This window comes from Neurospora crassa, linkage group VII (assembly GCF_000182925.2).
Source record: "Neurospora crassa OR74A linkage group VII, whole genome shotgun sequence".
Taxonomy (NCBI): domain Eukaryota; kingdom Fungi; phylum Ascomycota; class Sordariomycetes; order Sordariales; family Sordariaceae; genus Neurospora; species Neurospora crassa.
Genome location: NC_026507.1, coordinates 3,726,628 through 3,753,310, shown reverse-complemented (window position 1 = coordinate 3,753,310; position 26,683 = coordinate 3,726,628). Strand labels below are relative to the sequence as shown.

The following is a 26,683-nucleotide window of genomic DNA, read 5'->3' as shown; positions in this document are numbered from 1 at the left end:
GTGTTGTGCTTCGGTGGTTTTACGTGATGGGAAACTGAATGAATGGAGGAATGGAAGATGAAATGTACTCGTTCGGCAGATTGCAGTGCGTCCTCCCTCATTTTGTGCAGTTGCGGTGCGGGCCGCGGAAAGGAATAAGCTAAGGTATCGCCAAACACGGTTACCTGAGGTTTGTTACCTAAGGTACTGCGATGCCCCAGCCGGAACCGAACGGGGCGAGCGGGGGTCCTACTCCCCGCCCCGATCTTAATATGCGGGAAAGCGGGGTCCCTCCCTCCCTTCCTCCCTTCCCCCACCCCGAGCCCGTTCCACACACTTGCGGGAAGGGGCCCGGGCCCGGGTTATAGGTAAAGGGAGGGGGGGGGGGGGGGGGGGGGGGTACATAAGAGCCCAACCCAATCCCATTTCACTATCACTTTTACCATTACTGCATTTTTTATATTGCATATGTATGTAGCAATAATGCAGAAGAAGAAGAAGAAGAAAAACCGCTGCTACTCTTTCTTTCGATCGATCGAGACCGGCAAGAAGGAGAGAGAGACCTTTCATCGTTTGTCGAGTGACGAGACTCAAAGGGTCCACGTGAAGGCACGGACGGACGGACGGACGGGAAGAAAAGAAAACTAGTCCAAGTAGCGGTGAAAATGCATATACATACATACCTGCATCTAGCTAGCTAGCCCATGTCGAAGAAGAATAGTAGGTACGTCATGTTTCTTTTTGGTGGGCACGGCATGCGGGATACATGCCTAGAACAAAACTAGGGAATGACGATGTGTGTGTAGGCCGGGGTAGTAAGTAAGTTATGGTTGAGGTAGTGTAGTGTAAGTACCCTAGGTAGGTACCTAAAATCTGAGATTGTTTGTTTGAGATTGGTATCACCATCTGGCGGGAAGTGTGTGTGGGGGTGTTAGAGGTAGTACCACGTTACGTTTGCGGAGAGATGAACGGAAGAAGAGGAAGAGGAGGAGGAGGGGAAAGAGCCAAGTTAGGAGGAGGGAGATTTTGGTTGATTCGAACTCTGGTTTTACACAAATCTTGGGACTCGGTCAGATCTTGGAACTACACTGGAAGGAGGAGAGGAGGGGGGAAGGAAGGTAGGTAGGCTAAAGATAATTCTACTTTGTCATCATTTCTCACTTTCCTTCGTTCGAAAAAAAACACAAGAGACAATGGAACCTCTCACTGCTGCGTGTTCCCTCCCGCAACTACACCACATATACGATCGATCGTGCTACCCACCAGGCCAACCCATGTGGTGTAGGTGTATCCCTCATCGCAACCCCACCATTACATTATTCCAACCTCAACCGTCTTGGCAGGTACCAACCCACCTGAACCCAACCTCGACCCTACTAGTTTACCTTTCCTCACAATGATACCTATCTACATGAATCAAACTAATGAATAACCTTCCACTCCCTAAACCGATGACGCTCAGCCCACTCAAACACGGCCCCAAAGTCCTTGCACGTATGCTGATATCCCCACCCCGTGCTCCCACTCTCGTCGGGGTACGTGATCCATTCGAGAGTGGTGTCGGCATTGCACATGATGCCCTGCCGGAGGTAGTCCCAGCAGTGTGTCAGATGGGGGGTGTTGACTTCGTCCAAGTTGCCGGATTTGGCGGCGAAGTAGCCGGCGCGGGTCATGTACTTTTTGTTTTTGCGTATCAGTAATTGTTGGGAGGATAGGGAGGACAGAAAAGCTCACGAGACAGTGTAGTTGATGAAAAACGGAGATCATGGCGTGTTGTTGCTTGTTGGATTTATCCAGCCTTGGGAGGTCTGGTAATGCTTCGGATGTCTCGTTGGGGAGGAGGATGAAGCCTTTGCCTTCTGTTTTGTTGTGGTATTCGCTTGTTAGTTATACAACGTTCTTCGGACGAGGACGTTTCAAAATAGGAGACTGAGAGATGAGGATAATGACATACTAGGAATCATGGCAGTCCAAGCCTGATCCACCTCCTCACTGGGCTCCGCTCCATAAATCGTCTGGAACCGAAAGATCTCAGTTCGGAAATCCACTTGGGGCTCCCAGGGTGGTTGTTCGGGGTATTGGCGTGGTGGTTGTTCTGCGGTTGTTGAAGATACCGGTACTGTTGTTGTTGTTGCTATGGGCCGTAGAGTGACGGCCACCAAGGCTGCTAGCGATAGGACGTTGGACAAGGCAAGGAAAAAGGTGGTACATGGGAGACTCAGGATCATGAGTCTGCCTCTCCTCGTATTCGTTCGCTTCCCTGGGGTGCGTGGAGGGTTGGATTCGAGCAAGTTCTCCTTTTCTTCCATGTCGTCGTCGACCATGTTGGATCCGGAAGCGGAAGACCGGACGGTGGTGCTGCTTTGGTCGTCTCTGTAGTGGTCCATGATGTCGTCTTGAAGTGTGGTGGTGGTGGGTGTGTCTGTTGGAGCTCCTAGGTCAGGTCATCTCCGTTCGCCATGGAAATTAGGTGGAAAGTAGGTAGGGAATCGCCTAGGTAACCATGACAGTCAGCAATGGCTTGATGGTTAAGGCCCCTACGGCCTCCATCCCTCGAGGCAATTCCAGCGGCAACCGATGACCATGGTTGGACTTTGGATCCGGGGCGCGCGCAGTACCGTCTCGCTTGAGGCCCGTCTGGCGCCCAGTCTGCCGCCGTCGCCCGCCCGACGGTCCGCGTTCAAGGCCGGGCATCCCCATCTTTGGCGCATTCAGCGCTCGCGTCTCGTCTTGGCGCCCCCTCCGAGCTTCGCGCCAAATCCGCGGCGAGGTTCCGTCCCGACCACTTGTTGTTCTCTCGACTTTGGGTATTCTCGCCATTGCAAAGATGAAACTATCGAGCTTCGTGTACCGCTATTGAGCAATTGGGTGTCGTGTCTCTTTCTGCCTCCGCAAGCAAAAGAACTGAAGCGGGCAGAAGCACTTTCCGGGAAGACAGGACCCGCAATCAGACACAGGTGCGCCCGGGCCCCACTTTTCGAATGCTCCAAGTCGCTGTAAGTGTTAGTCCATGCCCCTAGAGCATGAGTGTACAGGGGTCTTGTCGCTAACAGTCTCAGCAACAGGTTGCATTATTGTGAACTGTCAGCTTTCTGGGTGTCCAGTTCAGCACTTCCGGGGAGGAACATGCATGGCTCGACGACAGCCTTCATGCTGTTTTTCTCCGTGCTATTAACCCTGGCATCAGTCAGAGCGGCACATAATGAGGTCGTTACCGATGACGCATGCTTACAGATAGCCCGTTCATATGAAATTTGGACCAAGAGTGGCGGTACGTGGAAGCACATCATGCCCATTGCTTTGTTCATGAAGCTGACCCCTTGTTGCCTAGGCCATGGAGACTTCTCCGACATCCCAGGACAAACGGCATATGACTGTCTGATGTCCATGCCCTTTGACTCTGAGCGCGCAGTCAAGTTTTTGAATGAGTACCTAAAATATCTCCAGTTCCAGTCGACTCTCGACTCTCTCAAACGTGAGTGACTCCATGAGAAGCGAGTGTTGAATAAAATACTCAAATGACATGTTCATAGATGCGCCATCTGGCTACAAGACACCCTCCATCGATCTTCTCAAAGGTTTCGACAAGATTCGACAAAGAGCTGAGAAAAGTATCTACAAAAGTCAATACGGATTCGACAACGACATCAAGTCCCTTATCCATCGAGCAAACGAAGGCCATCTAGAAATCAATCTCTGCTCCCAGCAAATCTTCCACTTCCAACGCAGCCCTTCCTTGGTATCCATCTCATCAGACGGCCTCGAGTTACCCAAAATCTACACATGGAACGACGCAAAGTTGTTGTATTCCGGATTCCCCAACACACAAGTATCCCACCTAGTCGAGATCAACTCCATCGACGCCACTTACTTCCTCCAAGCCCACCTCGCCCTCACCTTCCAATACCACGACCCCGACGCCCGCTACAACCACCTCTTCCCCTCCCCCGTCAACCAATACACCGGTCTTCTTACAGGAGGCGGCTGGCAAAGTTACCAAGGTCTCTGGCCAGGAGCTGCCCACTACCTCCTCAAATTCCACAATGGTACGACAATGCAGGTTAACACAACCGTCACCTGGCCCGCTACCAACGGACCCATGAACTACACCGACGGCCAAACGCTCTTCAAAGCCGCTTGTCTACCAGACTACACGCCCTCTCTTTCAAGTTTCTCCCACTCACCCATTCCACCACCCCCTCGACAGCACCTTCACAATAATCCAAAAGACCCCCCTCCAAGCACAGAGGGAATCTACCCCACGCCCATCATCCGCACCCCCCAAAACTCGTTAAGGGGGTATTACCTCGATAACGACACAGCAGTCCTACAAATCCCCACCTTCCAACACACAGCCGGCATCACCTTTTCCCAAACAGCACAAGACTTCCTCACCCTTGCCGCAGAGCAAGACAACAAAACCAAGTTGATTTTAGATCTGAGCGGGAATCCCGGAGGGGACGTGATTCCCGGCTTGAATATTTTCAAGGTTCTGTTTCCTGACTTGGAAATCCGGACGGCTACAAGGTTTCGGGCGACTGAGATAGTGAACCTTGTTGGGAAGGTGTATAGTGCGGTTTATAAGGATACTGAGCTGAGAGAAGAAGAAGTGCCGATTGATCCCCCGTTTATGGCGAGCGTGGCTGTTAGACCGGATCAGAAGACTAGGTTTACCGGGGGGTGGGAAGAGATTTTTGGGCCGGATGAGATACCCAAAGGGGGCGGGAATATGTCGAGATTACTTGCGCATTTTGATCTAGAACTGGCGTCGACGGAGGTGGATCCGGTGTTTGGGTATGGGCCTTTTAAGAAAAGCAAGACTGGACGGAGGCCGTTTAAAGCGGAGGATATCGTTGTTGTAAGTCTCTCCTTTTTTCCTTTTTTTTTTTTTTTTTCTCTCTGGAGATGTACGATTCCTAAGCAGGTAAAAAGTAAAGTAACGTAAGGTGACTGACTGACCAGAAAGATAACAAACGGCGAATGCGCATCCACCTGCGCCCTCCTCATCTCCCTCCTCCGTCGCCAAGGCAAAGTCCGCACCCTCGTCTTCGGCGGTCGTCCCCGACATGCACCCATGCAAGCCGTCGGAGGCGTCAAGGGAGGACAGTATTGGTCTCTCAAAACCATTTACCGCCATGTTTCGCGGGCTGTGGAGTTGGCTATGTCTAAGGGTACCTCTACCTCTACCTCTACCTCTACCTCTACTACATGTACTATCCTGACTGAAGAGGAACTGCAAAGACTGAAGAAGTTGGCGCCTGCTGATCCTGATCCAAATCCTGGAGCTGGTTTTGGCACCGGCGAGTTCCCGCTGAGGATGGGCTGGAAAGGAGAGGGAGGGGTGAATTTTAGGGATTTGTATTACCTTGATGACGATGGAGATGAAGAGAACAGTGAGGAGGAAATGGGGAAGGATTTGAGTATAGGCACGGTTCCGGCGCAGTTTATTTACGAGCCAGCGGATTGTAGGCGGTTCTTTACGGTGGAAATGATGTTTAGGCCAGCCAGGATGTGGGAGGTGGCGAGGGAGGTCATGTTTGGGAGTGGTGAGTGTGTTGAAGGTTCGGAAACTAGCTCTAGGGATGGAGGGGAGGGGAAGAGGCCAAGTAGGTAGGTGTCTCTAGATATCTCGAATGCCTTGGCTGGATGTTAATGATATAGCTTCTTGCCTTTTGCTTTTGCGGTTGCTTTGTTGATCCCGACGTCAGATACATGAACTTGATTTACAACTGCATTGCAGATTGCTTGAATGTCTCCTCCTTTCCTTCCTTTGTCCCTTCTTTCCTTCCCCTCTCCCATCCCAAGCCCCCCTCCCATGTGCATTCATCCCACTAGGTACCTACTCACGTCGCAAACCCCATATGTCCTCCCACCCACTCCTTTATCCGTTCAAAATCCTTACACTTCTTTCTAATATCAAAATCACTCTTACTCCCACCCTTTCTGCTTTCGTCTTTCAGAAACACCACGGGCGTCACATCCGCCGTGCACATAATCGCCTTGCGAATCGTCTCAATGCAGTGATCAATGTGTCCCCTGACCACTTCTTCGGGAGCCCGAAAGGCCGTCACGTTGCTGTAGTCGTAGGCGTCGCGGTAGGTATACTGCCGGACGAGATTGAGGCAGTGGAGTTGGTGGAAGACGTCTAGGAAGCCTAGTACTTCGCCGGTATCTGAGGAAGAAGAAGAAGAAGAAGAAGAAGAAGAAAGGAGGTACTTGGGGGAGACGTGGACGTAAGCGCTCGGAGGGGTTTTGTTGAGGAGGGGGAGTTTGGATTCGGGGAAGTGGATCGTTGGCACTTTTTATTATCAGTCATTAGTACTTGTTTTATATCGGTTCGAATTAGATGGGTGGGTGGGAAGTAAGGAACTCACTACGCCACAACTTTAGCCAGGCCTCCTCTACTTCCGGCGTTGGGTGGCCCCGGTAAGGGGAGGGCTGCATGAGGTGGTTCTGGTCTGTAAACTCTACATATCGTAAGTCGTCGGTTTCTAGGTAGGGTGCTGGTTGGGTGTCAGCATCCTTGTTCTTTGGGAAAGGGAACAAAGTAGGTAGGTATGTGCTTACAATACGGCGACAACTGTCTCGCACACGCCAAGTCGGTTGGACCTTTCCGTGAAACCACAAATGCGTATATGGCGAGTAGTATGATGATTACTGCTTGGGAGACAACAACGGCCGGATGTGATAATATTGAACTTTGACGTCTCGCGAAGCCCGCTGACCAGGGATAGCTTGGGGAGCTGGATCGGGTTGGCATGCCGTTTTCGGATTTGTCAATGGGGTCATATTTCACCTCCTCATGGTCCCGATTGGCCGCAAAGAACTTTTTGAAGATGTTCATCTTTGTGACGAATGTGTATCGAAACTCAAGTTGGAGAAGGGAAAGCCGAAAGAGTTGGGAGTGTGGTGCAAACTGCCTGCAGTCGATTCACGGTGCCATAGACATGGTGATTTGCTATCATAGGTAGAATGAAATGGTAATATTGAAGACCGATTACTCAACTACCCATCGTTGGTGGACAATCGCATGTATCTAGCGCTGGCGGCGTGGTCGTTGCGCCAAATTTCCCCTTTGGTAGAACACGCGCTTCGCACCAGCAAGCCACTCAGTCAGACCTTGTACTCAGCACACGCATTCGATACCTTGTCTCCAAAGCTGACTCTTGAAGGTCCTCGTGCGGAACTTTATTCGAGGAATATCGTTTACAAGCAGAAAACTGCAGCAAGAAATATGACACAGCAGGTTATGGCATCCTGAAACCTGCCCGAGCACTTGCCCTAACCCTGGTTATCCCCTTCTCGCGCCGAGCCTGAGAACAACTTCGAACTCAAGCCATAGATAATCGAGACGTTGGCAGCAGCTCGCTGCTTGCAGAGAATCTTGATGAGGAGGAGAATGATGACTTGGTCATTTATCCATCCGAACCTGGATCCGAGTCCGATGCCTTCATCAAAGACAATAACCGAAGGTCATCCTCTCTTGCCTCCCCTCTAGAGACGGACCATGGTCGAGAGGACGCCGAGGTTGGGCATCTTCCAAGCGAAGATGACGAGGTGATCGATCCTCGACTCAGGAACTATCCCATTCCCCTTGTAGCCAAGACAGTCGACCTACACAACGATGAAACGTAAGTTATCTCCCACCAGTCCTCATCTCGCAACCAAACCAAACACTAACAAACCACCTCAGCGAACCCCTCCTAACCATCCGCTTCTGGATCCTCTCCACCCTCTGGGTCATCGTCGGCTGCTCCGTCTCTTCCGTCTACTACTTCAAGCCCTACTCCGTTCGTCTCTCGGGTTACGTCGTGCAACTACTCTCGTGGGGGATGGGCGCACTCATGGCGCGTTACTTCCCACAGAAGCAATATACTCTCACGTTACCTATTCTTCGTAAAGAAATTTCATTCAACCTCAACCCGGGCCCGTGGAACCCCAAAGAACACGCCCTCGTCATCGTCGCCTACTGGGGCAGCACGTACACCGCCTACGGCCTCGGCCCGCTCTCTGCCATGGAGCTCTACTACCACAAGCGCATGAGCGGGCCGTGGGCCGTCTTGTTTCTCATGACCACGCAGCTGATGGGGTACGGCTTTGCGGGCGTATACCGGGACGTCTTGGTGCGTCCGCCGGGCATGTACTACCCTGGCGTGCTACCCAACGTGACGCTGTTCAATGCCATGCATCGACACCCGTCCGTGACCAAGAAGTCGCTGGGGTTTTTTGGGGTAGTGGCGGCAGCGGCGTTTGTGTACCAGTGGTTGCCGGGGTTTGTGATGCCTTTGTTGGCTTCGTTGCCGGTGGTTTGTTGGATGGGATTGGGAACGAAGACGGCTTTTGTGTTGGGGAGCGGAACGTATGGGTTTGGACTGCTGGACTTTTCGCTGGATTGGAATTATGCTTCGTTTTTGACCCCGCTTTATACGCCGTTGTGGGCGACGGTGAATCGGTTTGTGGGAGCCGCCGTGGTGATTTGGGTGGTGTATCCCTTGGCCTACTTCTTGAATGTCAATGGGGCTCAGCAGTTTGCGCCGATGAGCTCGGGGACGTGGGATGCCGAGGGGAATCGGTACAATATCTCGCGCATCTTGACGCCGACGTATGAGCTGAACCGGACTGCACTGGAGGAGTATTCTCCGCCGTATTGGTCTTTCAGTTACGCGATGCACTTCTTCTGGGGATTCGCTGCGTCGACGGCCGTGTTGACGTATGCTGTCATGTTTCATGGGCGTCAATCTTGGGAGGCCCTTCGAAGCTCGCTGCAAACCATCAGCAATCCCTTTGCAAAGAAGGATCACAAGCAAAAGAAGAAGAACTCTCAGCAACACCGGGCCGAGTTTGACGACCCCTACCTCAAGCTTACCGCCCACCTCCCCCGTGTGCCGCACTGGTGGTATCTCGCCCTCCTCTTTTCCTGCTTGGTGATTGCCATTGCCCAGGTCTCGGGCGGCGGCATGCAGCTCCCCTGGTGGGGTCTTCTCCTCATCACGGCCATCTCCGCCCTCTTCACGTTCCCCAGTGGCATTCTCTTTGGCTTCACCAATGTGCAAATCGGCATGGACTACCTCTCGGAGCTGCTTGCCGGGTTCCTGTTCCCCGGCAAGCCCATCGCCGTGCTCACGTGCACTGTGTACGGCCGGCAGATCCTCGAGCAGTGCCTCAACCTGGTCAGCGACATCAAGTTCGGCTTCTACATGAAGATCCCCGAGCGCGAGCTGTTTGTGGCGCAGGTGTATGGGACGTTGCTGGGCCCGTTTGTCAACTGGGCTTGTATGCGGCTGATCATCGACACGCAGGGGCCGAAGCTGACGGGCGAGGTGGTGTCGGGGACGACGTGGAACGCTTTGAAGACCAAGAACTTCTTTTCGCTGTCAGTTATTTGGGGCGTGCTGGGTCCGCAGGTGTTCTTTGGGGACGAGTCGCCGTATCGATGGGTGTACTGGGGGTTTGTCGTGGGACCGCTGGCGGTGACGCTGCTGTGGCTTGTACAACACAGACTGGCGAGGCCCAAGTGGGGGAAGGTCGCGAGCGTGGTTAATCCGGTGGTGATGCTGAACGGGGCAACGCTGTTTCCCATCTATCCGACGACGAACCTGGCGACATCGGCGCTGGTGGCGGTGGTGTTTATGGGATACGTGTACAGATACCACCCGGTGTGGTTCCGCAAGTACAATTATCTGCTCGGGGCTGGGTTAGACTGTGGCGCGCAACTGGTGCAGATGGCCATGATCTTGGTGGTGGACTTGCCTAATGTGACCATGCCGCACTGGTGGGGGAATGATGCCGTCGCCGTGGACAAGTGTTATCCCATTTGACTCTGTGAGTTGGTGGTTGTAGGAGGAAGAAAAATGATTAAATCGAATTGATAAAAGTACGTGGGAAAACGCTCGGGCCTCCTGTGTCAATCTTACATACACAGTACAGTTAAGGTACCTCTATGTATCTCCTCCAGCACACATGTCATGGCCGGCCTCACGATTCTTGGGTCGAAGTCAGTGGCACACAGTTATGATACATGAGCGGGTACACCCAAGTCCGTATCCTTTTCTGTTCTCCCCTCTCAGCCATCATCAAGGAATTTCCAATGTGTTGTATGCAATGCGCTAGAGAGATACACACACTGGTCAGCACACATCTGCCCTATATATATCTCAGACTAGACAGAATTGCTAACATACCTCCATGATAGAACTGATGGCACCGGGCATCCATCATCTTGATGCCCTTGCTCAGCGCATAGATGATCTTGCGGGAGCAATAAAGGCAATGCAAATCATGCGAAGCCTGGTACTTGGTATAAATCACCGAAAAGTCACCCGCCTGCAAATCCGGCACTGCCTCCGGTGGAACTTGCATGGTGGTGTTGCTGTCCCAATACCAAGTCCAGTCCGCCATCATGTCTCCAAAGTTGTCCTTGTACTCCTCAACAACTTCTGGAAAGGCGCACGCTCTGGGAATCCAGGCTGGCATCTGTTGCTCAAATACACAGCCTCTGGCTCGAGCTTCCTTCGGTGAAGTCCCGCATTCCTTCACTTCGCCTTTATGGCTCGGTGGGGTGTCCTCAGTATGGCTGTGTCCATGATGTGTGGATGGAGAATGGGAGGACTGGTGTTGTATTGTGGGGGAGACATGGCAGATGGAGTGACGAGTCAAAACATGAGTCACAAGTGCTGTTCCAACGACTGCTCCCAGCAGCAGCAGCATTACCCACGGCCAGAAACGTCGCTTTGTCGAGGGCGTTTCATCGCCAGTCTCGTATTCGCACCGCTTGAGGCTCTGTCTGTTGAGCTGTGCTTGTTCATCATCTTCGCTGTCTTCGTCCAGCTGGCCAGGGTCATGCCGTAGCTCTGGCATTTTCAATGTTGCCATCAAGTTGTTCCACCACCGTCGAACGCCGCCCGTTGCCATGGTTTAGGTATAAAGGGAGGCGTCAGTGATGGCCGACAGGTTTTCAGTGGGGCGCTTACTGGGAGATATCAACACGATGGCTGTTGGATTTCTACAGGTTTACAAAAACTACTACAGTGTTTTCGTGTCCCCTTTTTAGGTGACTCTCTTTCAAAATCCCAGCACGGTTGGTTGCATTATCACTGGCTTGTTCTTGCGCTTTACCAGCAAGGCTTTGTTTGGCGTTAGCTGAACGGTTCTCATCTCTTTTTCCGCTGTAGCGCTTCGTATTTGGCGCCAGTTTAGCCCGTATCTTACTGTCATGTACGGACGACAAAGCAGTCCCTTATTCGGCGCCTCTCACTTAGACTACCTCAACAAGCGTTTCGGGTTTGATCCCAGCTGATATCGTCTGCTATCATCAGTGTGCACGAGTCGCGTCACACGCCCGCGTACGCCACCCAGAAAAAGGCGGATCGTAGGTATTCCTCCTGTAGCTACAACTACTACCTCTACTTACCCAGAATCTTGGAATAACAACAAGGTGCTACACGCCATTCTACCTTCCACACCTTCCACACCTTCTCCTTCTCTTTCTTCCAAATCGCAAACCACTTCCACCCAGACCAACACAATGGCCATCCCAGGAATGGACTCCGAGGAAGAGTCCAAGGTCACCACCCTCATCACCTGCTTCCCCCACGATCATTCCTTAAGAACGCTTGTTCAAATCCCCCGTTTCCGCCAACGCCTCTCCATTCTCTCACAATGGTCCATTCCACTCGGCAGCCGCGTTCTGGACATTGGCTGTGGCCAAGGCGACTCCTCTCTCGTTCTGGCCATGGAACTCGGTCCAACCTGCCACGTCACCGGCATCGACACCGCGCCGCCCGACTACGGCACCCCCTTGAACATTTCCGAGTCCCAGGAGAAGATCCTGCAATCTGCTCTCGGTGACCGTCTCTCCTTTTACAATCAAGTCGACGCCGCCACCTTTTTTAATTCTACCTCTACCTCTACCACTGCTAGTGATAAAACCTTCGACGTCGCCACAGCCTGCCACTCCCTCTTCTACTTCCCCTCTTCCGCCTCCGTCATCTCGCTCTTCCAAGAACTGGCAGCCGCCAACATCCGCAATGTCTACGTAGCCGAGTACGACAGCAAGCAAACTTCCTTTCCGGTCACCCAAACGCCGCACATCCTCGCTGCGAAAGCACAGGCTTTGTATTTCGCTTACAAGTCTGAAGCGGACTTGGAGAAACAGCAGCAACAGCAGCAGCAGCAGCAGCAGCAGGCCTCCTCCTCTAAGAAAGAAGAGATGCCGCTGAATGTCCGCGCTGCGCCCGACGTCGAGGCCATCACCAAGGCGGCACAAGCGGCGGGGTTCAAGGTAGCTAGGGAAGGCAAGTTCACGCCCAAGGAGGAGTATCTAGAGGGACACTTTGAGACGAGGTGTGTGCGGGGAGCGAGGTTTGAGGCCAGAGTGAAAGAGGAGGGGTTTGCCAAGGAGAGAGAAGAGGAGATTTTGGGGGTGGTTGAGGAGGTAAACAGGGCGTATGAGGAGATGGAGAGGGGTGGCGTGGACAAGGTGAGGTGTATGGATGTTTGGTGGGCGGTGTTTGAGTTGGAGTAGGAGTACTGTGAGGTACTGTGAGGTAGCTTCTGTTGATTGTTAGTGCCAGATATTTTGGTCGTAGGTATGTAGATCTCTGGCAAATGCTTGGATTACCTGTATGCGGTTGCCGGTTGTTCTCTGACTACCTCTACATATACCTACCTCTATTTATGGAGATCGGGGTGCTTTTTTTCTTTTTTCTTAACCTACCCTATTCCCGCTCTCTCATCTACAAGGGTGGGTCACACTGTGTACCTCCATCCTCTTTATCAGCCGCATGAAGTCGTGAGGCGCAACTGGCGCAAGCCAACGAACCGCATTCCATCCACCCATTATGGTAAGTAGAACGTATCGTATTCCACAGCGCCGGGGGAAGAGTACCCCTGGGTATTCCGAAAATCCAAGACAAATTCCCATTACCTGCCTTACCCTTGCTCCTCAACTCTGTGTACCTCACACAACACCATCATTCACAACATCTTTCCTAACATCAGGTCCTCACTACACCCATCATGGGACGCTCTCGCCCCAGCAACTCAGACTCTTCCATATCTCCGACTTTGCCGTCATACAAATCGGAGGAAGAACATGAAGAAGAGGATGTCGGTCTTCTAAGCGCCACTTCTAATCGTCTTCAGCACATTGCCAGCCGAAGGCTCCTTGGAAGGTCAAGTCGGTCACGATGGCACAGACTTCTCGTCCTTCCGGTCCTGGCTCTCACTGTTTTCTTTCTTGGTGCGGTCGCTATTGCCGGTATTGTTGTTTACACGCGCGATTCAGGAAATGGGGGATCTCAAAACACCGATTCTGGGAAGAAGGTGTTCAGTCTCGCTGGGGAATTGAATGGGCTGGTGCCTGAGTGTGAGTTTGAGTTGTAATCTCGATTCGCGATGAAGTAGATGTGCTGACCCTTGTGTTCTTACCATCTATCCATGACACAGTCGAGGTCAAGCCTGTCATCTTCGGGAAAGACCCGCTGGCTACTTCGGACCATAAAACAGAAGCATCGGCAAATGCGACCGAGGAGAACTGGCGGTCTTATAAGCCTGGTATGCAATGTCTCCCGTCCTCTCTCTCCCAAGTCCTTCTTGCAATGCTCTTCTCCAAAACTGCTGATAGCTAACACGGTTCAACAACCCACAGTTGGCCAGGGCTTCATAGCCGTCGACGACCCGTCTCAATACACCCTTCCACAACCCATCGACTTCCAAGACCAAACCGTCTACTCCATCAGCGTGTTTCATCAACTTCACTGCCTTGTAAGCCTCTCCCCTTTCATCCTCCCACTCTCATCCCCACTCCCAAACAAAAAAACACACCTACCTCTACGTACTAACACACCCACCCCATCTATTAGTACACTATAATGCAAGCCTACAACTCCCTTTCAGAACCCAACCATGGCCACAACCCCCCTTCTGCCGCTTCCCAAGGACATACACGCAGAGACAGCCGCCAGCACAATCCTTCCCATTCCCAGGGACACACCAACCACAACCACATAGACCACTGCTTCCGCTACCTCCGCCAGTCCATCGTCTGCTGCGGCGACACGGCGCTGGAAGGACAGGATCTGAATCACCCGGAGTTGGCGGCAACGGATGGGACGGGGGCGGTGCATTTGTGTAAGGATTATAGGGCTTTGAAGGGGTGGGCGGAGGAGAGGAGGCTTACAGAGGCGGTTTGAGGGGGGGTTGATGCAATTGATGGAAGCTTGGTCAAAGTGGGAGTTGGCGAGGGGATTGAGAGGGTGGAATGGGAGGAGGATGGAGCCTGTCTTTTTTGGGTGGGATTTAATGGTACGATGGGGATTTACCAACAATATCGATATCTCTCTCATTTTGACAGTGTTCTAGTGAATCAATGTTCTTTCCTTTATGCTGGTTATTACCTCCAATATGGTCCTCCCATCGCTCCAACCAGGCAGACCCTATATCCAATGATTCTTATTGTCCGGGTTCTAAGCCAAAAGGCCTCCCAGCCCAATGCCATCCAGTCGATCATTTGTCAAACTCATGCAAGTCCGCTAGGTTGCTGATTGATACACGTCAGTTATGTTCGCCATCGTTCGTTCAATACAGTGAGCAAGAAAACTGAAACAAGAAAACACATACTCTAATGGCAAGGTAAAGTCAGTCAGTCAGTCAGTCATTTGCGTCAAAGCATCGGCTACCTGGCAAAGAAAGAATGAAAGAAGTCCAAATATATCACGTACACTACAAGAACACACAAACAGTATATCAGCCATCACGGTTCTCAATCAAAGGGGTCCAGAAGGGGGATTATAAATTGGCAGGTAGTCAGAAAGACTTACAGCACTATCTTGCAGCTCCTGGGGAACAAGTCCCTGGACACAGACAAAGCGAATTCCGTCAGTTCTCATTTTTTTTTCCCCATGATTAACGACCAGCTTCATGAGATTCGGGTGGTGGATATGGACATACATCGGCTCGGACTGGGTTGGGCGTTGGCAAAGCGGTCGCAAAGGGTAGCAACAAGACGGCGACAACGAGAGCGGCGAGGTTCTTCATTTTTTTTTTGTCTTGGGTCGACGTCGACGTAGCGTATGGTACGAAAGGATGTGTTGGGGGTTCTGGCAAGACGAGTGAATGATTAATTCGGGCTGTGTGAGGTTCCGGAATCCACAAAATGGAAGCCGCCCGGGCTCTCCAGTTCGGTCGTCTCCAGCAGAGGACGGGACCGGTTCGGATGACGTCCGGGCTGGAAAATTGCTAGGCGCATCCCCGCTATATCAGGGGAGCGGGCAATCAATACAGCCAATGGCATAACACAAATTTGGCGCAAAGGGAAGGAGGCGCCTTGGGACCCACCGGTATTGAGCGCGGGATCCACTTTTGTCTCTACTGGGCAGGCCCTATGGAAGCTCGGCAGCGAGTTGAGTTGAGCGCTGCAATGCGCTGTACATAGTGCGCTATTCAGGACGTTTTAGCAGTTCTAGAGGCTGTGCTGCCTGAACTCTTGACAGCGCGTTCTTCGCTCCGACCACCTCCCAGACGACAACGGAAGTGAAGCTATTCCCACTTTCATCTCCACCCACCCCCCTCTGTCGCCAGTAATGTTCGAATCAATACGAATCGCATACAGAGAATGGCGGCGAGAGCCTCGATACACGCCAGTAGACGATAGCGAAAGCCAGACCTCCTCCTCCTCCTCATCCTCCTCATCCCCGGAAGAGGAACAAAAACCGGCTGAGGAGACGACGACGTAGGTCACCCACTGTGTTTGTTTCCGTCGGTTTGCATCACAAGCACAAACAACTATGGGGACCACCAGCTAACCCTCTCTTGATTTATTAGACTAAAACAACACCTCCTAACAGCCTACCTCATCATCACCACCCTAGCCTGGATCAGCCTAGTAGTCAGGTTCATTATTTTGCCCTTTTTTGTCCTTGATCCCCTATCACCACCACCAATTGCCAGTTTCTGGCAGAGCAGCAACAACACGAACAGAAAATCATGGGGGGCATGCAAACATATAGCCACCCGACGCGAATGGCGCTCGCTCACGGAAACGGAGAGAAACGAGTTCGTGGACGCCATCCATTGTCTGGCGAGAACGCCGTCGGAGTGGGGGGAGAATAATCGGACTGTTTATGATGACTTTGCGATTTTGCATGGGGGAGTTGGTAGTTGGTGTATGTATCACCTTCTTATTCTGTTGGAAGCAGCGATGGTGTGGTATAGAGAGGAAAAAAAAAAAAAAAAAAAAAGGAAGAGATACTGGAAGTGACGAAGCTGACAAACGAGACAAACAACAGGTCACCGCTCGGCATCCTTCCTACCATGGCATCGATGGACTTTACACATTTTCGAGAACATCCTCAAGGACAAGTGTGGGTTTCCCAGAGGCGGTACCATTCCGTAAGTCCCTCTCTTTTTCATCTCCCACCTAACCCATGATCAGCTTCGATGACTCGACACTCTTTCCGTCTAATGCGACTATGTGAATGTGTAGCTACTGGGACTGGTCCCTAGACCACCTCTCCCTCTCCTCATCCTCCATCTTCTCTCCCACCACTGGCTTCGGATCCGACGGTGCTCCTTCTGCTCCCCCCAGCGTCGGACAAGGTCGCTGCGTCCTCGACGGGCCCTTTGCCGATTTAAGGCCTATCATCTACAACCACACCTACGTCACGCACTGTCTGTCGCGGGGGTTCAATGACCCCAAGCGGAACGCCACCACCACGGCCACGGGCACGGGCGGCGAAATACCGGGAGACCATTATAAGCCCGAAGCGATCGGGGAGATCTTGAGAGTTAAGGGGTACGAGGAGTTTGGGAAGCAGGTGGAGGAAAAGCTGCATAATGGGTTGCATCAGAGTGTGGGAGGGGATTTTAGGGCCATGACTGCTGCTAATGGTATGTTTGTTTTTTCCTTCATTTCCGGTTTGCTGGAGGTAGTTCTAGGCTGGCTAGATGGCTGGCTACTCGGTGGAAGACTGGAAGGGAGTTGCTAACGGAAAATGACACGACCAAACACAGACCCCCTATTCTACGTCCACCACGCCTCCCTCGACAGAATGTGGTGGCGCTGGCAATGGGAGAACCCCGAGGTCAGACTGCGAGAATACAGCGGCAAACACATGTTCAACTCGACGCCGGGAGAGGCGAGTGTCAGGGATGTGTTGCTGTATGGAGGGTTTACCGAGGACGTGTTGGTGGAGAGGGCGATGAGTACGGAGAGTGGGGAACTGTGTTATCGGTATCAGTAACGCCTGATTTTGGATAGTTCGGAATGAAACTAGTTGGGTCACGTGTAGAATACTCTGAAGTTTGAAAAGCGAAGCGGTTTCAATGTGAGAATGTGTGGTGGTGGTGCTGGCTGGCGAGTGTCCGGGATGCATAGTACCACAGTAGAGGTAGGCGCCGGCGCCAAATGGCGCGAAGCGCAGATCAGCCGGCCGCCGCGTCAGGGTCGATCGAGTAAACGCTTCAAGTCCAAGTCGTAACGCACACAAACGCCGATGGAAGAGCGAAGACGCAACGAATGATGCATTTGGGCTGAATCAGGGCATCAATGGCCGAGTGTGCAATAGTGAGGAGGCCCCAGGACTGCTATACCGAACGGTAATGTGAGAAGGAACCATCCGCACCGTTAGCTGCTCCATCCTGTCCCCGAGCACCTCCTCTCCTTTCCCCTTCACGATAGGTATCCATTTCCATCACCAAGACATTGAAGCACTAACAGTGCGCGGAGACTGGAGCAACAACGGGAACGGAATCAATCCCGCCCAAAGACTTCAACACAATGACAACCATCTTCTTCCCCCCCTTCTCCTTCTCCTCCAAATCCATACCCTACTTCAGCCTCCCCCAAGCCGAAGATGGACCCGAACCCCTTCAATCCCAGCAGGAGAAAAGAAACCAACGACAACAGCAACAACAGTCCATCTGGCCAAGTAAAACCCTACTAAGTTTCTGGATCTTCATGTCCCTCTTCTTCGCCTGCACAACGACCTGGTTAACTGCCGAGTTACACGCCGTAAGGAAACATGGGAGTTTTGCACAGGGGTTTAGGAGTGAACTTGGTGAGTTTTCTGTTTGTCTACCTACTTTTCTTGTCTGGTGCCTCAACATTGAACACTGAACAGACGTCTGATGAACTAAACTGGTGCTGATGATTCATTTGGAAACAAAGACGCGGCCAAACACCTGATCAAAGTCAAAACGGTGGACTTTGGCGGGAGTCCCCGGTTCAAGGAGGATGGGACCGAGTATGTACCTGTCCCGAGTGATGGCGAGGCTGCTCATTATAAGGCGTACGTCGGCACGCCGAGGAGGGAGATTGATCATAATTGGGCTTTGTTGCATTGGGGTGAGTTTTATGCTTCCCGTCATTTCGGTTGTTTGATACCCAGCTAGGTGCCCTTTGCTGATTAGGTGGTTGCCAAGGCCGCTTCTTTCTCCTGACGGAACAAGAAGCCAAAAGCGCCTGGGGTGATGAGTACAAGCAGTTTTGGAGTCCCAAGCATGGGGGATACGTGGTTGCGTGAGTTGTCCTTTTTCTTTCCCTTTTTCCCTCCCCACAACCTTTCATTCATTCCATGCTAACCCCCCCATCACACCAAGCCTAGAAGTAATGCACACCCTCCACTGTCTAGACCACATCCGCAAAGCCTTCTACCCCGATCACTACCCCGTCGACAGCGACATCCACGGCACTTTACACCGGGACCACTGTCTTGATCACCTCCGACAAACTGTCTTGTGTAATGCCGACCTGACGCCCATCCCGTCGCGGTACTACAAGGCGCTGGGACAGAACTATATCGACTCGGATCGGCCGCATACGTGTCGAGATTTTGGCAGGATTCGGGAGTGGGTGAGTGAGAGGTTTAATGGGAGTTTGAAAGTCGAGCCGGCTCCTGGAACGGTGGTGGAGGATGAGTGGAGGAATGGAGGGCCGAGCGGGGGAGGTATGGGTATGGAGCATGAACATGGGCATGGAAATGTATAACCTGCCGATGGGATGTCAACCAAAGTATCGGTTGCTGTGTTGAGGTCTGGTTGTTTGGTTAAATAGTTTTCGTTGAAGTAATCGACTGATTCAGGGATAATCGTGATATATGTATCTGAGGGTCATTATTACGCTGATTTGGTGGAAGCGGCGACAATCCAGACACCTTAATTTGGGCCTCTTCCTTCGTTTGCTTCCTGGTGATTGATGTGTTGATAACGTACCTAGAATGATGTCCCGAGTTTTTTTTGACATCTGAGCTCCCTTCCTGTTGGACAAGCTTCCACTTGTTAACTCCTGTCAGTATAGCTGGGTCTGTTTCAAGGAAATACCTGCCTACCTATCGATGAGCTAAGGGACCGAGGCGATGTTGAGTCTACTATGTAGGCAGCAAAGCACAGAACTGTCCCGAATTTCTTTTTGAATCCAGACACTTGAAAAGAAAGATCATAGGGATAGGTACTTACATGTAACCTCATCCTCACCACGATGCATATACGATTGTGCACCATCGCATTTCGCAGAGGAGTCCCAGGATGTTAATAGATGTAGTAAACTGAAGGTTGTGGAAGCATTGGTTAATCTCTTTGGTCTCCTGACAAGGCAGTCAATAATTTTCGCTGAACGGTTATTCGGATCGTAGAGATAAAGAGCAACTGGGATTTGTTGCAACATGCTGACCTCTATGGCCCCAATGAATGAGACATGGATCCTTCCATTTCCCTTGACAAGTTGGGGCCCGTGCCGGTAAGTATATCACCGACTCGACATCAACCTGGGCATGAATTTTCTCCTGTCCACTTGAAGCATGTCCATAAGACATGTAGGTGTTCGCTACTTTGTTCGTTCCCGAACTGTTCAAATGACTGTTTCCGACCATTGATCCAATCCTCCATGAGAGAACCTCTGCTAGAGAGCGGTGAACGACGACGTGCGATCGGACACAAAGTTTCGAGGATATCGTAAAAGATTAGAGGTATCTCCTGCCGGGTGACACTTTACCCTCCTTATCCCTTCACTCCGAATGGTCAACCTTGATGATGGAGTATCTTGAACTCTTTTCTCGTTTGTAGCCAGTTTATACATCTATTGGCAATTGCACTCGCCGGTAAACAGGTGAATAGGTCCTACTAACCACCAACCCATTCACCACCACGGTCAGGGTATCGTGAAGAGTCGCTCCGTTTGGTAGTGGTCCCCAGTCTCAACCTTGATGCTCGGACACAGTGAAGAGGTCGGGTATGCTCAACACCATCACTGTTCACCACCATGGCGAACCTTGACCGTGACGAACGACCCGCAAAGTGAAGTGTCTTCAATGATGAAAATATTCCTCGTTTATCCCTCCCGTAGGAATCCATAAAGAACTCTCTCTGATTACTTTCCAGTGTCCCTCCATTCTTTCTCTCCAGACCATCGCACCAACGACAGAGACTGGAAAACAACTGGTCAAGCAAAGGACCAGAACGACAACAACAACAAAGACACAAACCCCAAAAACATCACCAAAATGTCCTACTCAGGCAGACGCTCCTCCTCCTCCCGCTACACCTCTTCCGGCGGTCGTTCCGGCACTTACTCCTCTTCCGGCACTTACTCCTCCTCTTCCGGCGGCGGCGGTGGTGGCTCTTCCTCGGGCGGCGGCAGTGGCTACTCCAACTACATCCCGACCGCGGGTTACGCTGTCAACACGCCCTCTTACACCGTCACCAGCGGCGGCAGCGGAGGCTCCTACTACACCTCTTCTAGTGGCCAATCCGGATACTCGGGCTCTGAGCCTCCGTCCTACTACTCCTCCTCCTCGTCTGGCAGTGCTGCTCCTCCTCCATCTTACTATTCCTCTACTTCGGGAGGTGGCGGCTCTTCCCGCTACTCCGGCGGCGGCGGAGGTGGTGGTGGTTACTCCGACTACATCCCGACCGCGGGTTACGCTGTCGACACGCCCAGTTACACCGTGACCTCTGGTGGTAGCGGTGGATCCTACTACACCTCTTCTAATGGCCGGTCGGGATATTCGGGCTCTGAGCCTCCGTCTTACTACTCGTCGTCTGGCGGCGGCGGCGGCGGCGGAGGTGCTGGTGGTAGCTCTGGATACTCCGGTGGCGGCAGCTCTTCTTCGGGACGTGGTTCTTCGAGCTACTCTGGTGGTGGCGGCGGTAGCTCTGGATATTCTGGAGGAGGCAGTTCCTCGTATTACAGCAGTCGTTAAGCGGGATGTCTGGTAGACTCGAGGGGATTGGTTGAGGTTAGTGGTGAACTTCCTTCTTGCAAACAATGGTGGACAGGAGTGCTAACAGAATGAGATGCGAGTGATGGCAGTTCAGAAAGGGAGCACATAGGAAGAGAAGGTTGGTGATTGGAAGTCTTGCCAAGTCTACCATTTACAAGGAAGAAAAAAACAGGTACAAGTAGAGTGGGAAAAAAAAGTATCAAAAGGCGTTGGCATGATTGTGGGCCATGGCGTTCTGGACTGATTGCTTTGGGTGTTGATAAAAATCCATGTTCCTGTCAAATTCGCTTCTTGCTCTGATAATGTAATAACTGAAGTTTGTGTCGCTATTTGTGCAAGACAACTTGAACATGCCCAATCCATACGGGTCTCGCGAGATCACCACGTTCTTGTCGCTTCGCACCCCAATTGCCACAACCAGCCAGCCACGCTACCTACAGCCTGAGCAAGCAGAGACATTTGACAACTGCGGCTTTGAATGAAAGACACCAAAGCAGCGAGCATTTGGGGCCAAAGCGCATCCCCCGAATGCATTGTTTCCGGAGAGTAATAATAGTGACACTCGACTCGTTTGAAGCCGAGCTCCAACAAAAGTTCTGCGCTCACCAGCAGGGCGCGCTTCATGACGGGATCCTCCACAGCCCCTACTTTTGGGTCTTGGGCCAGATAGATGGGCGTTTCTCTCAATTTTCCTACGAGCCACCCCTCGAAGCCTGCAGGCACGGGGCGCTTCTAACCCGGGCGTGTAGCATCATCGTGACTGCTTGTCTGAGCGCTGGCGGTATCTTGACTTTGGGATAAATGTCTCCCAAAATAACAAGTCTGAAGATCCTTTAGGAACTGGCGGCATTTTTCATTGTCTGCCGAATCGGGCCCACGACCCAGTGCTATAAGCTCTCGCATATTGGGCAAAAAGCCGGCGAAGCCAATTAGGCCACCTAGGCCCCACAGTGGTTCACCAAAGAATAACGCCGAGGCGATGTGGAAGCCTTTCCCAAATCCTACCAAGAAGATGCGCGACCTAGGATTGGGAACCTCTTGTGCAGAATATCGAAGTTCTTCTGCCTCGACAAGGGAAAACACGTGATGACAGGTAAACATGTCCTCAAGTAATGGGGTATCACGAGCCCATCGGGGTCGCATCTCTTCTCTGTGACCTAGTATCGCCCTGGCTTCTGAGACTCCAGCCGCAAAGACCCATCTGAAAGTTGGAAAGTGGTGGCGAAGGCTATTGTGTCGAGAGACGGCAGTCAACCTGGCATCGTTGTTGAAAATCTCTCGTGCAAAGAGTTCAAAGATATCGTTGTAGCCGGGTCGGTCATGGAGGACGATGACAGTATGTGTAGTGCGATATTGCTCTTCTGGATCGTAGGTGATGATGGGCAATAAACAACCGTTGGCCGTGACTTTGTTGAATGTCAGCATATCACAATGATCATCAAGATACGGGGTATGTTGCAACTTACCTATACCTCCTTGGTGCCAGCACCTCGAATGGAGTGGGCTCACGTCTTCTGGTCTGGACAGGACAGCCGGCATGGTGGGCGGGATGGGATCACGATGAGGGCGTGGATATAGTGGACTGTGAATGTGCAAGCTGGTGACTCCTCGGAATTGGCTGCCGAGGTTTTGTAGGTACCGATGAGCATTGTTGCTGTCCTTGTTTAGTTTGCTTAGTTGATGGCGGATTGCCGGTGACAGGAGGTCGGAAGGAGGTAGAGACAGTCAGGATCCGAGGGAAAAGGAAGCCGCCACGCTGGGCATTGTGTTGGGTGCTCGACGGCATGAGCTTGACTGTTGGAGGTCCGGAATGTCAGGTGGAAGTTGGAGAAGAGGATGGAGGATGTTGGACGCGAAATGTGGCGAGGCACAGGTAGCGAAGGCAGTTGCCAGGAGGGGGGGTGGTTCAGAGCTGGCCCTTCCTTCCTAGGGTAATTGCCCCAAGAAGACTTGAGCTTGTTCTTGCTGCCAATTCAGTGTCTTGATGGCCTCTTCTCGAGCACGTACAGGTTCGTGGTAGGTCATGTGGGCTTGGCAGTCTGCAGAACATGTGCTTGGTTGTCGGTCCCAACTGCAACTTCGTCCACCGTTTCTTTCCATTCCATCGTCTCAATTAATCGGCCAACTTTTCGACTATTCGTCTCGCACATAGCAACCAACGACCGCGCATCTGGTTGTTTTCCAACATGCTAATCTGAGCTCTAAAGTTCTTTCTCTAACTTCTCAAGTCCATGGCCGGCATCGAATCGAGACCGTACGCACCCAAGCCCCTTCCCGCTCTCCATCTCAGTCTCCAGCCGCAAAAGCCTTGGAATCTGCGTCGACAAGACCCTCACGTATGCCTTGACCATCGCCGCGTTAAGTTGTCTGCTCTGTCATCTGGCTACAAGTATGCTTGTACTTAGCTCCCTGAACGATGGCAGCTATTCGACGACTACCTCTATACTGCTTGAATGTACAACGGGCAAAACTCGATCTGGCAACATCGCACTCCCACTCAGCTGATTGCGACGAACGCAGTCCACAAAAACATATCTGGTGACTGGATGAACATCACTGGCAAACTGCTCGACCCAAGTCACCGACTACTCGTCACTTTGGCTGGCCTTGACGAAACAATGAAGCATGCCCGACTGTCAGAACGCATCAAGTTTTAATCTATTTGCGAAGAAAAGGTAAATATTGCAAGCCGTACCGCCAAGCCGAACCAGAAGACCCCCCTTAGGTAAGGTAACAATCACCTATGTACACCCACCATCCTGACTTGCCTAATAATACAACCAACAGAATTTCACCATCTCCCACGCTTACTGCATATTAGGGTATCACACTATCACTCCATTGTTCGTCATCTCTCTCATCTCGTGCTTCACCTCAGTCTCAGCTTAAAACCTCATTACCACTTCCGTCTCTGTCTTCTCATCCCTCCCTTTCCTGATCTCCCCCACCCACTCTCTCACCAAATCCCGCACCACCAATCACCATGGACATGAGCACCGCCGGATCCCAGCCCTACTCAAAAGACCTCGGCTTCGTGACTCCCAACGGATCAGGCGACGGCATCCTCTCTTCACTCCTAGTCTCAATCGTTCTCTCAACTCTTACTCCCCCAAGCGACGGAGGCAGAGCTCTCCTCCTTCCCCTTTCTACATCATCGTCGTCATCACCATGCATGACTGCCTTCTCGGATGACGCAAAGGGGTACCCATCGTCATCTTCATCATCTATCCTCGCCAGCTCGCGATCAAAGTGGTCGACGCTCGGATGTCGGTTCATACCTTGGTGGTGTCGTCCGTCGCTGACAATATGAGAAGTAACGCCCGTGGTACGACTTTGGTAACCAGGAAAAGGAACAGGTGGGAAGTTGGGCATGTTCATTCCCATAGAGTACTGGTACTGCGTCGTCGTCGTCGTGGTGTTATGGATGCCTGGACTCGGGAATCCCGACGAGTCATTGCTGGCTATGGTAGAGTTGGTCATTGTCAACAGAGGTCGTTGGCTTGAAGATGCCGAGCTGGCCGTCATGCGTTTCACCTTGGGGAGGCAGCTGATGCCGCTGCAGGCGATGGAGGAGGAAAAGTTGGTGGCTGCTGTGTTGTTGGTGGTGGGAGGGATGATTCCTCCTCCGTTCTCTTTGTCTTTGTGGCCACCACTGCCACCACCACCACCACCAGCAAAACTTAAATTGCTAAGCGGCAAACTTCCATTAGGTCCAGAAGAAGCCTCCAAAGAATCAGGCATGTATCCCCTCGTCGCAATCCGTTGCGCAACAAGCGTGCCCAGCGGCAAGACAATGACGACGCTCGTCTGGGTAAGCGAACCGCTTTCAAACCCACTGGCCGAGTCCAAGAATTCCAGCCCAGCAAACAAGACAGGGATAAGCATCAAGATGGAGTTAGTAATGATCAAGACATCCATGGCTTTCAGTCCCTTCATACTCGGCAAGATACTCCTGTTGGTCCACATGTGCATGACCAAGCGAATCATGAACAAAAACGTGAACCACGAAATCGACCCCGTCGTCAGCGCCAGGTATAGCTTCCGCACCCAATACGAAGGCAGCGGGTCCGCATACAAGATATTCTTGGCCTGGAAAATGCAGTTGGCAAAGGACATCGCCACGGTCACCAGCGAAAGCAGACCCGAGACCAACACGACCAGGGCCCGCCACAGCGGTGTCCACAGCTGCATCATGCTCCACGCTTGCACCATCAGCGCCGACAGCAGCAGGGCCGTCACGGGGATGCTGAGCACCGTGGCCGCCACGCTGATTTGCATGTCGCCGGGGGGCACAAACTGCCAGTCGCCCGAGTACAAGACGTAGAAATCGGTCCAGTGTGAAGGGAAGAAAAGCGCCAGCAGGACGACGCGGATCAGGTTGATGCAAAGTGCCAGGAGGCTGATGATGGTGGGTAAGCGCTTGAAGCGGCGGCGGGGCGTCATGAGCAGCATGATGGCGAGCATGATGAAGGTGGCGCCGATTTGAGTGGCGTAGTTGATGGTGGTGGAAACCAACATGTTGTTGAAGGCGTCGATGTAGGTGGTGGTGACGTTGAGGAGCTGGCCGTGATTGTCGAACAAAAAGAGAACTTGGTTCTCGAGGTGGTCGCGGTCGGCGGGGGGGATGGGGAGGGTGAGGGTGGCGTGGGTGGAGTTGAGGGATTGGGTTATGCCGCTGAAGATATCGGCGGGAGGGGACGAAGAGGAGGCCATGGTGTTGATGGGAGACCCAATGAATGGGTGGGTGGGTGCTGTGGGTTTGATGTGTGGAAGGGATTCAGAGCTGGGAAAGGTTCAGTCAGTTTGGGGACTTGGATCGTCGGCCTTGACTCTGGACATACCGTATCTACACCCCAACAGACCAAGGGGAGGGAGACAGACAGACAGACCCTTGCTGGCGGTGCTCGAGTCAAGCGAGCTCTGTATCGGTAAGCAGGCAGGCAGGTAGGTAGGTAAGTTGATCAAAAACCAGAAAGCCCAAAGAGAAGAGGGTGTTGGGTTCTTCTTCCCCAGGTGAGCGAGTGAGTGCCGACGATGTTTGTTAAATGAGTGACGATCTTTTCACCACAGTATCGTTGACGCCAGATTAGAGTTGATTACTACTTTGGTTGGTGAGGAAAAGGAAAGTTCAGTAAGACAAGCCTTCGATAACGACAACGACGGTATATTGGACTGAGTCTGGTTGAGGAGGAGCAATCCAATTTCCCTTTTTTTTTGCGAGTTGTGGTTTTGTGGTTGTGGTCGCGGGTACCTTTCTCACAACTTGCCCATATTTTCGCACAATCAAAAAAGCGTTCGACTTCCTATTCTCTAGCATCACCACAGACGATTGGAGGCATCATAATAAGGAATCGGTAGGTACATCATATTGTTGTGCCCGGCGGCGGCGGAAGAAATAAAGTGAGTGGGTGAGTGAGTGGGTAAGTGCACGGCAAGTGGTTGGTGGGAGGGGAGGAGGGAGGAGATAATAGGTAGCACGGGTCTGGCTG

General features: G+C 52.2%; 13 protein-coding genes across 13 annotated transcripts; 7 read left to right on the top strand and 6 right to left on the bottom strand.

The window, feature by feature from the left end:
- Positions 1 to 1,102: 1,102 nt before the first annotated feature.
- On the bottom strand, positions 1,103 to 2,555 carry NCU05766 (hypothetical protein). Its single transcript, XM_954648.3, has 3 exons — positions 1,934 to 2,555; positions 1,714 to 1,838; positions 1,103 to 1,655 (listed from the first exon to the last, which is right to left on the bottom strand). The coding sequence occupies exons 1-3, from the start codon at positions 2,364 to 2,366 to the stop codon at positions 1,401 to 1,403; spliced, it is 813 nt and encodes a 270-aa protein (XP_959741.2). The 5' UTR covers positions 2,367 to 2,555; the 3' UTR covers positions 1,103 to 1,400.
- A 550-nt stretch (positions 2,556 to 3,105) lies between these two features.
- Positions 3,106 to 5,593, top strand: NCU17271 (hypothetical protein; the record flags this gene model as incomplete). The annotated part of the gene is made up of 4 exons (XM_011397089.1): positions 3,106 to 3,250; positions 3,311 to 3,454; positions 3,513 to 4,837; positions 4,946 to 5,593. 4 exons carry the CDS (start codon positions 3,106 to 3,108, stop codon positions 5,591 to 5,593), a joined length of 2,262 nt encoding a protein of 753 aa, XP_011395391.1.
- Positions 5,594 to 5,822: 229 nt separating this feature from the next.
- On the bottom strand, positions 5,823 to 6,823 carry NCU17270 (hypothetical protein; the record flags this gene model as incomplete). Its single annotated transcript, XM_011397088.1, has 3 exons — positions 5,823 to 6,277; positions 6,354 to 6,482; positions 6,547 to 6,823. The coding sequence occupies 3 exons, from the start codon at positions 6,821 to 6,823 to the stop codon at positions 5,823 to 5,825; spliced, it is 861 nt and encodes a 286-aa protein (XP_011395390.1).
- Positions 6,824 to 7,213: 390 nt separating this feature from the next.
- NCU17269 (oligopeptide transporter OPT) lies at positions 7,214 to 9,797 on the top strand (the record flags this gene model as incomplete). Its single annotated transcript, XM_011397087.1, has 3 exons — positions 7,214 to 7,225; positions 7,360 to 7,610; positions 7,673 to 9,797. 3 exons carry the CDS (start codon positions 7,214 to 7,216, stop codon positions 9,795 to 9,797), a joined length of 2,388 nt encoding a protein of 795 aa, XP_011395389.1.
- A 24-nt stretch (positions 9,798 to 9,821) lies between these two features.
- Positions 9,822 to 11,009, bottom strand: NCU17268 (hypothetical protein). The gene is made up of 2 exons (XM_011397086.1): positions 10,161 to 11,009; positions 9,822 to 10,085 (listed from the first exon to the last, which is right to left on the bottom strand). The coding sequence occupies exons 1-2, from the start codon at positions 10,888 to 10,890 to the stop codon at positions 9,955 to 9,957; spliced, it is 861 nt and encodes a 286-aa protein (XP_011395388.1). The 5' UTR covers positions 10,891 to 11,009; the 3' UTR covers positions 9,822 to 9,954.
- Positions 11,010 to 11,451: 442 nt separating this feature from the next.
- NCU05764 (hypothetical protein) lies at positions 11,452 to 12,624 on the top strand. Its single transcript, XM_954646.3, has one exon. The coding sequence runs from the start codon at positions 11,504 to 11,506 to the stop codon at positions 12,500 to 12,502; it is 999 nt and encodes a 332-aa protein (XP_959739.2). The 5' UTR covers positions 11,452 to 11,503; the 3' UTR covers positions 12,503 to 12,624.
- A 324-nt stretch (positions 12,625 to 12,948) lies between these two features.
- NCU17267 (hypothetical protein) lies at positions 12,949 to 14,346 on the top strand. The gene is made up of 4 exons (XM_011397085.1): positions 12,949 to 13,345; positions 13,426 to 13,533; positions 13,628 to 13,743; positions 13,842 to 14,346. The coding sequence occupies exons 1-4, from the start codon at positions 12,997 to 12,999 to the stop codon at positions 14,169 to 14,171; spliced, it is 903 nt and encodes a 300-aa protein (XP_011395387.1). The 5' UTR covers positions 12,949 to 12,996; the 3' UTR covers positions 14,172 to 14,346.
- On the bottom strand, positions 14,299 to 15,122 carry NCU05763 (hypothetical protein). The gene is made up of 3 exons (XM_954645.2): positions 14,929 to 15,122; positions 14,799 to 14,831; positions 14,299 to 14,518 (listed from the first exon to the last, which is right to left on the bottom strand). The coding sequence occupies exons 1-3, from the start codon at positions 15,013 to 15,015 to the stop codon at positions 14,498 to 14,500; spliced, it is 141 nt and encodes a 46-aa protein (XP_959738.2). The 5' UTR covers positions 15,016 to 15,122; the 3' UTR covers positions 14,299 to 14,497.
- A 438-nt stretch (positions 15,123 to 15,560) lies between these two features.
- On the top strand, positions 15,561 to 17,306 carry NCU05762 (hypothetical protein; the record flags this gene model as incomplete). The annotated part of the gene is made up of 5 exons (XM_954644.2): positions 15,561 to 15,709; positions 15,802 to 16,142; positions 16,266 to 16,368; positions 16,463 to 16,866; positions 16,990 to 17,306. 5 exons carry the CDS (start codon positions 15,561 to 15,563, stop codon positions 17,217 to 17,219), a joined length of 1,227 nt encoding a protein of 408 aa, XP_959737.2. The 3' UTR covers positions 17,220 to 17,306.
- Positions 17,307 to 17,755: 449 nt separating this feature from the next.
- Positions 17,756 to 19,140, top strand: NCU05761 (hypothetical protein; the record flags this gene model as incomplete). Its single annotated transcript, XM_954643.3, has 4 exons — positions 17,756 to 18,035; positions 18,146 to 18,322; positions 18,400 to 18,496; positions 18,577 to 19,140. The coding sequence occupies 4 exons, from the start codon at positions 17,756 to 17,758 to the stop codon at positions 18,962 to 18,964; spliced, it is 942 nt and encodes a 313-aa protein (XP_959736.3). The 3' UTR covers positions 18,965 to 19,140.
- A 1,334-nt stretch (positions 19,141 to 20,474) lies between these two features.
- On the top strand, positions 20,475 to 21,173 carry NCU05760 (hypothetical protein; the record flags this gene model as incomplete). The annotated part of the gene is made up of 1 exon (XM_954642.1): positions 20,475 to 21,173. One exon carries the CDS (start codon positions 20,475 to 20,477, stop codon positions 21,171 to 21,173), a length of 699 nt encoding a protein of 232 aa, XP_959735.1.
- Positions 21,174 to 21,449: 276 nt separating this feature from the next.
- On the bottom strand, positions 21,450 to 22,751 carry NCU05759 (hypothetical protein). Its single transcript, XM_954641.2, has 2 exons — positions 22,661 to 22,751; positions 21,450 to 22,600 (listed from the first exon to the last, which is right to left on the bottom strand). Exons 1-2 carry the CDS (start codon positions 22,731 to 22,733, stop codon positions 21,927 to 21,929), a joined length of 747 nt encoding a protein of 248 aa, XP_959734.1. The 5' UTR covers positions 22,734 to 22,751; the 3' UTR covers positions 21,450 to 21,926.
- A 1,403-nt stretch (positions 22,752 to 24,154) lies between these two features.
- pre-2 (pheromone receptor-2) lies at positions 24,155 to 25,907 on the bottom strand (the record flags this gene model as incomplete). The annotated part of the gene is made up of 1 exon (XM_954640.2): positions 24,155 to 25,907. One exon carries the CDS (start codon positions 25,905 to 25,907, stop codon positions 24,207 to 24,209), a length of 1,701 nt encoding a protein of 566 aa, XP_959733.1. The 3' UTR covers positions 24,155 to 24,206.
- Positions 25,908 to 26,683: the final 776 nt, after the last annotated feature.

Coding starts and splice junctions, on each gene's coding strand:
- NCU05763 (XM_954645.2), bottom strand. CDS start 15,015: ATGAAGAACCTCGCCGCTCTCGTTGTCGCCGTCTTGTTGCTACCCTTT. Junction 14,832..14,928: donor CCAACCCAGTCCGAGCCGAT/GTATGTCCATAT, acceptor GTCTGTGTCCAG/GGACTTGTTCCCCAGGAGCT. Junction 14,519..14,798: donor AGGAGCTGCAAGATAGTGCT/GTAAGTCTTTCT, acceptor TGTATCAATCAG/CAACCTAGCGGACTTGCATG.
- NCU05759 (XM_954641.2), bottom strand. CDS start 22,733: ATGCCGGCTGTCCTGTCCAGACCAGAAGACGTGAGCCCACTCCATTCG. Junction 22,601..22,660: donor CTGGCACCAAGGAGGTATAG/GTAAGTTGCAAC, acceptor CATTCAACAAAG/TCACGGCCAACGGTTGTTTA.
- NCU05766 (XM_954648.3), bottom strand. CDS start 2,366: ATGGACCACTACAGAGACGACCAAAGCAGCACCACCGTCCGGTCTTCC. Junction 1,839..1,933: donor TTGGACTGCCATGATTCCTA/GTATGTCATTAT, acceptor ACAACAAAACAG/AAGGCAAAGGCTTCATCCTC. Junction 1,656..1,713: donor TTCATCAACTACACTGTCTC/GTGAGCTTTTCT, acceptor AAAAACAAAAAG/TACATGACCCGCGCCGGCTA.
- NCU17268 (XM_011397086.1), bottom strand. CDS start 10,890: ATGGCAACGGGCGGCGTTCGACGGTGGTGGAACAACTTGATGGCAACA. Junction 10,086..10,160: donor CCATCAGTTCTATCATGGAG/GTATGTTAGCAA, acceptor GTATCTCTCTAG/CGCATTGCATACAACACATT.
- NCU05764 (XM_954646.3), top strand. CDS start 11,504: ATGGCCATCCCAGGAATGGACTCCGAGGAAGAGTCCAAGGTCACCACC.
- NCU17267 (XM_011397085.1), top strand. CDS start 12,997: ATGGGACGCTCTCGCCCCAGCAACTCAGACTCTTCCATATCTCCGACT. Junction 13,346..13,425: donor GAATGGGCTGGTGCCTGAGT/GTGAGTTTGAGT, acceptor TCCATGACACAG/TCGAGGTCAAGCCTGTCATC. Junction 13,534..13,627: donor CTGGCGGTCTTATAAGCCTG/GTATGCAATGTC, acceptor AACAACCCACAG/TTGGCCAGGGCTTCATAGCC.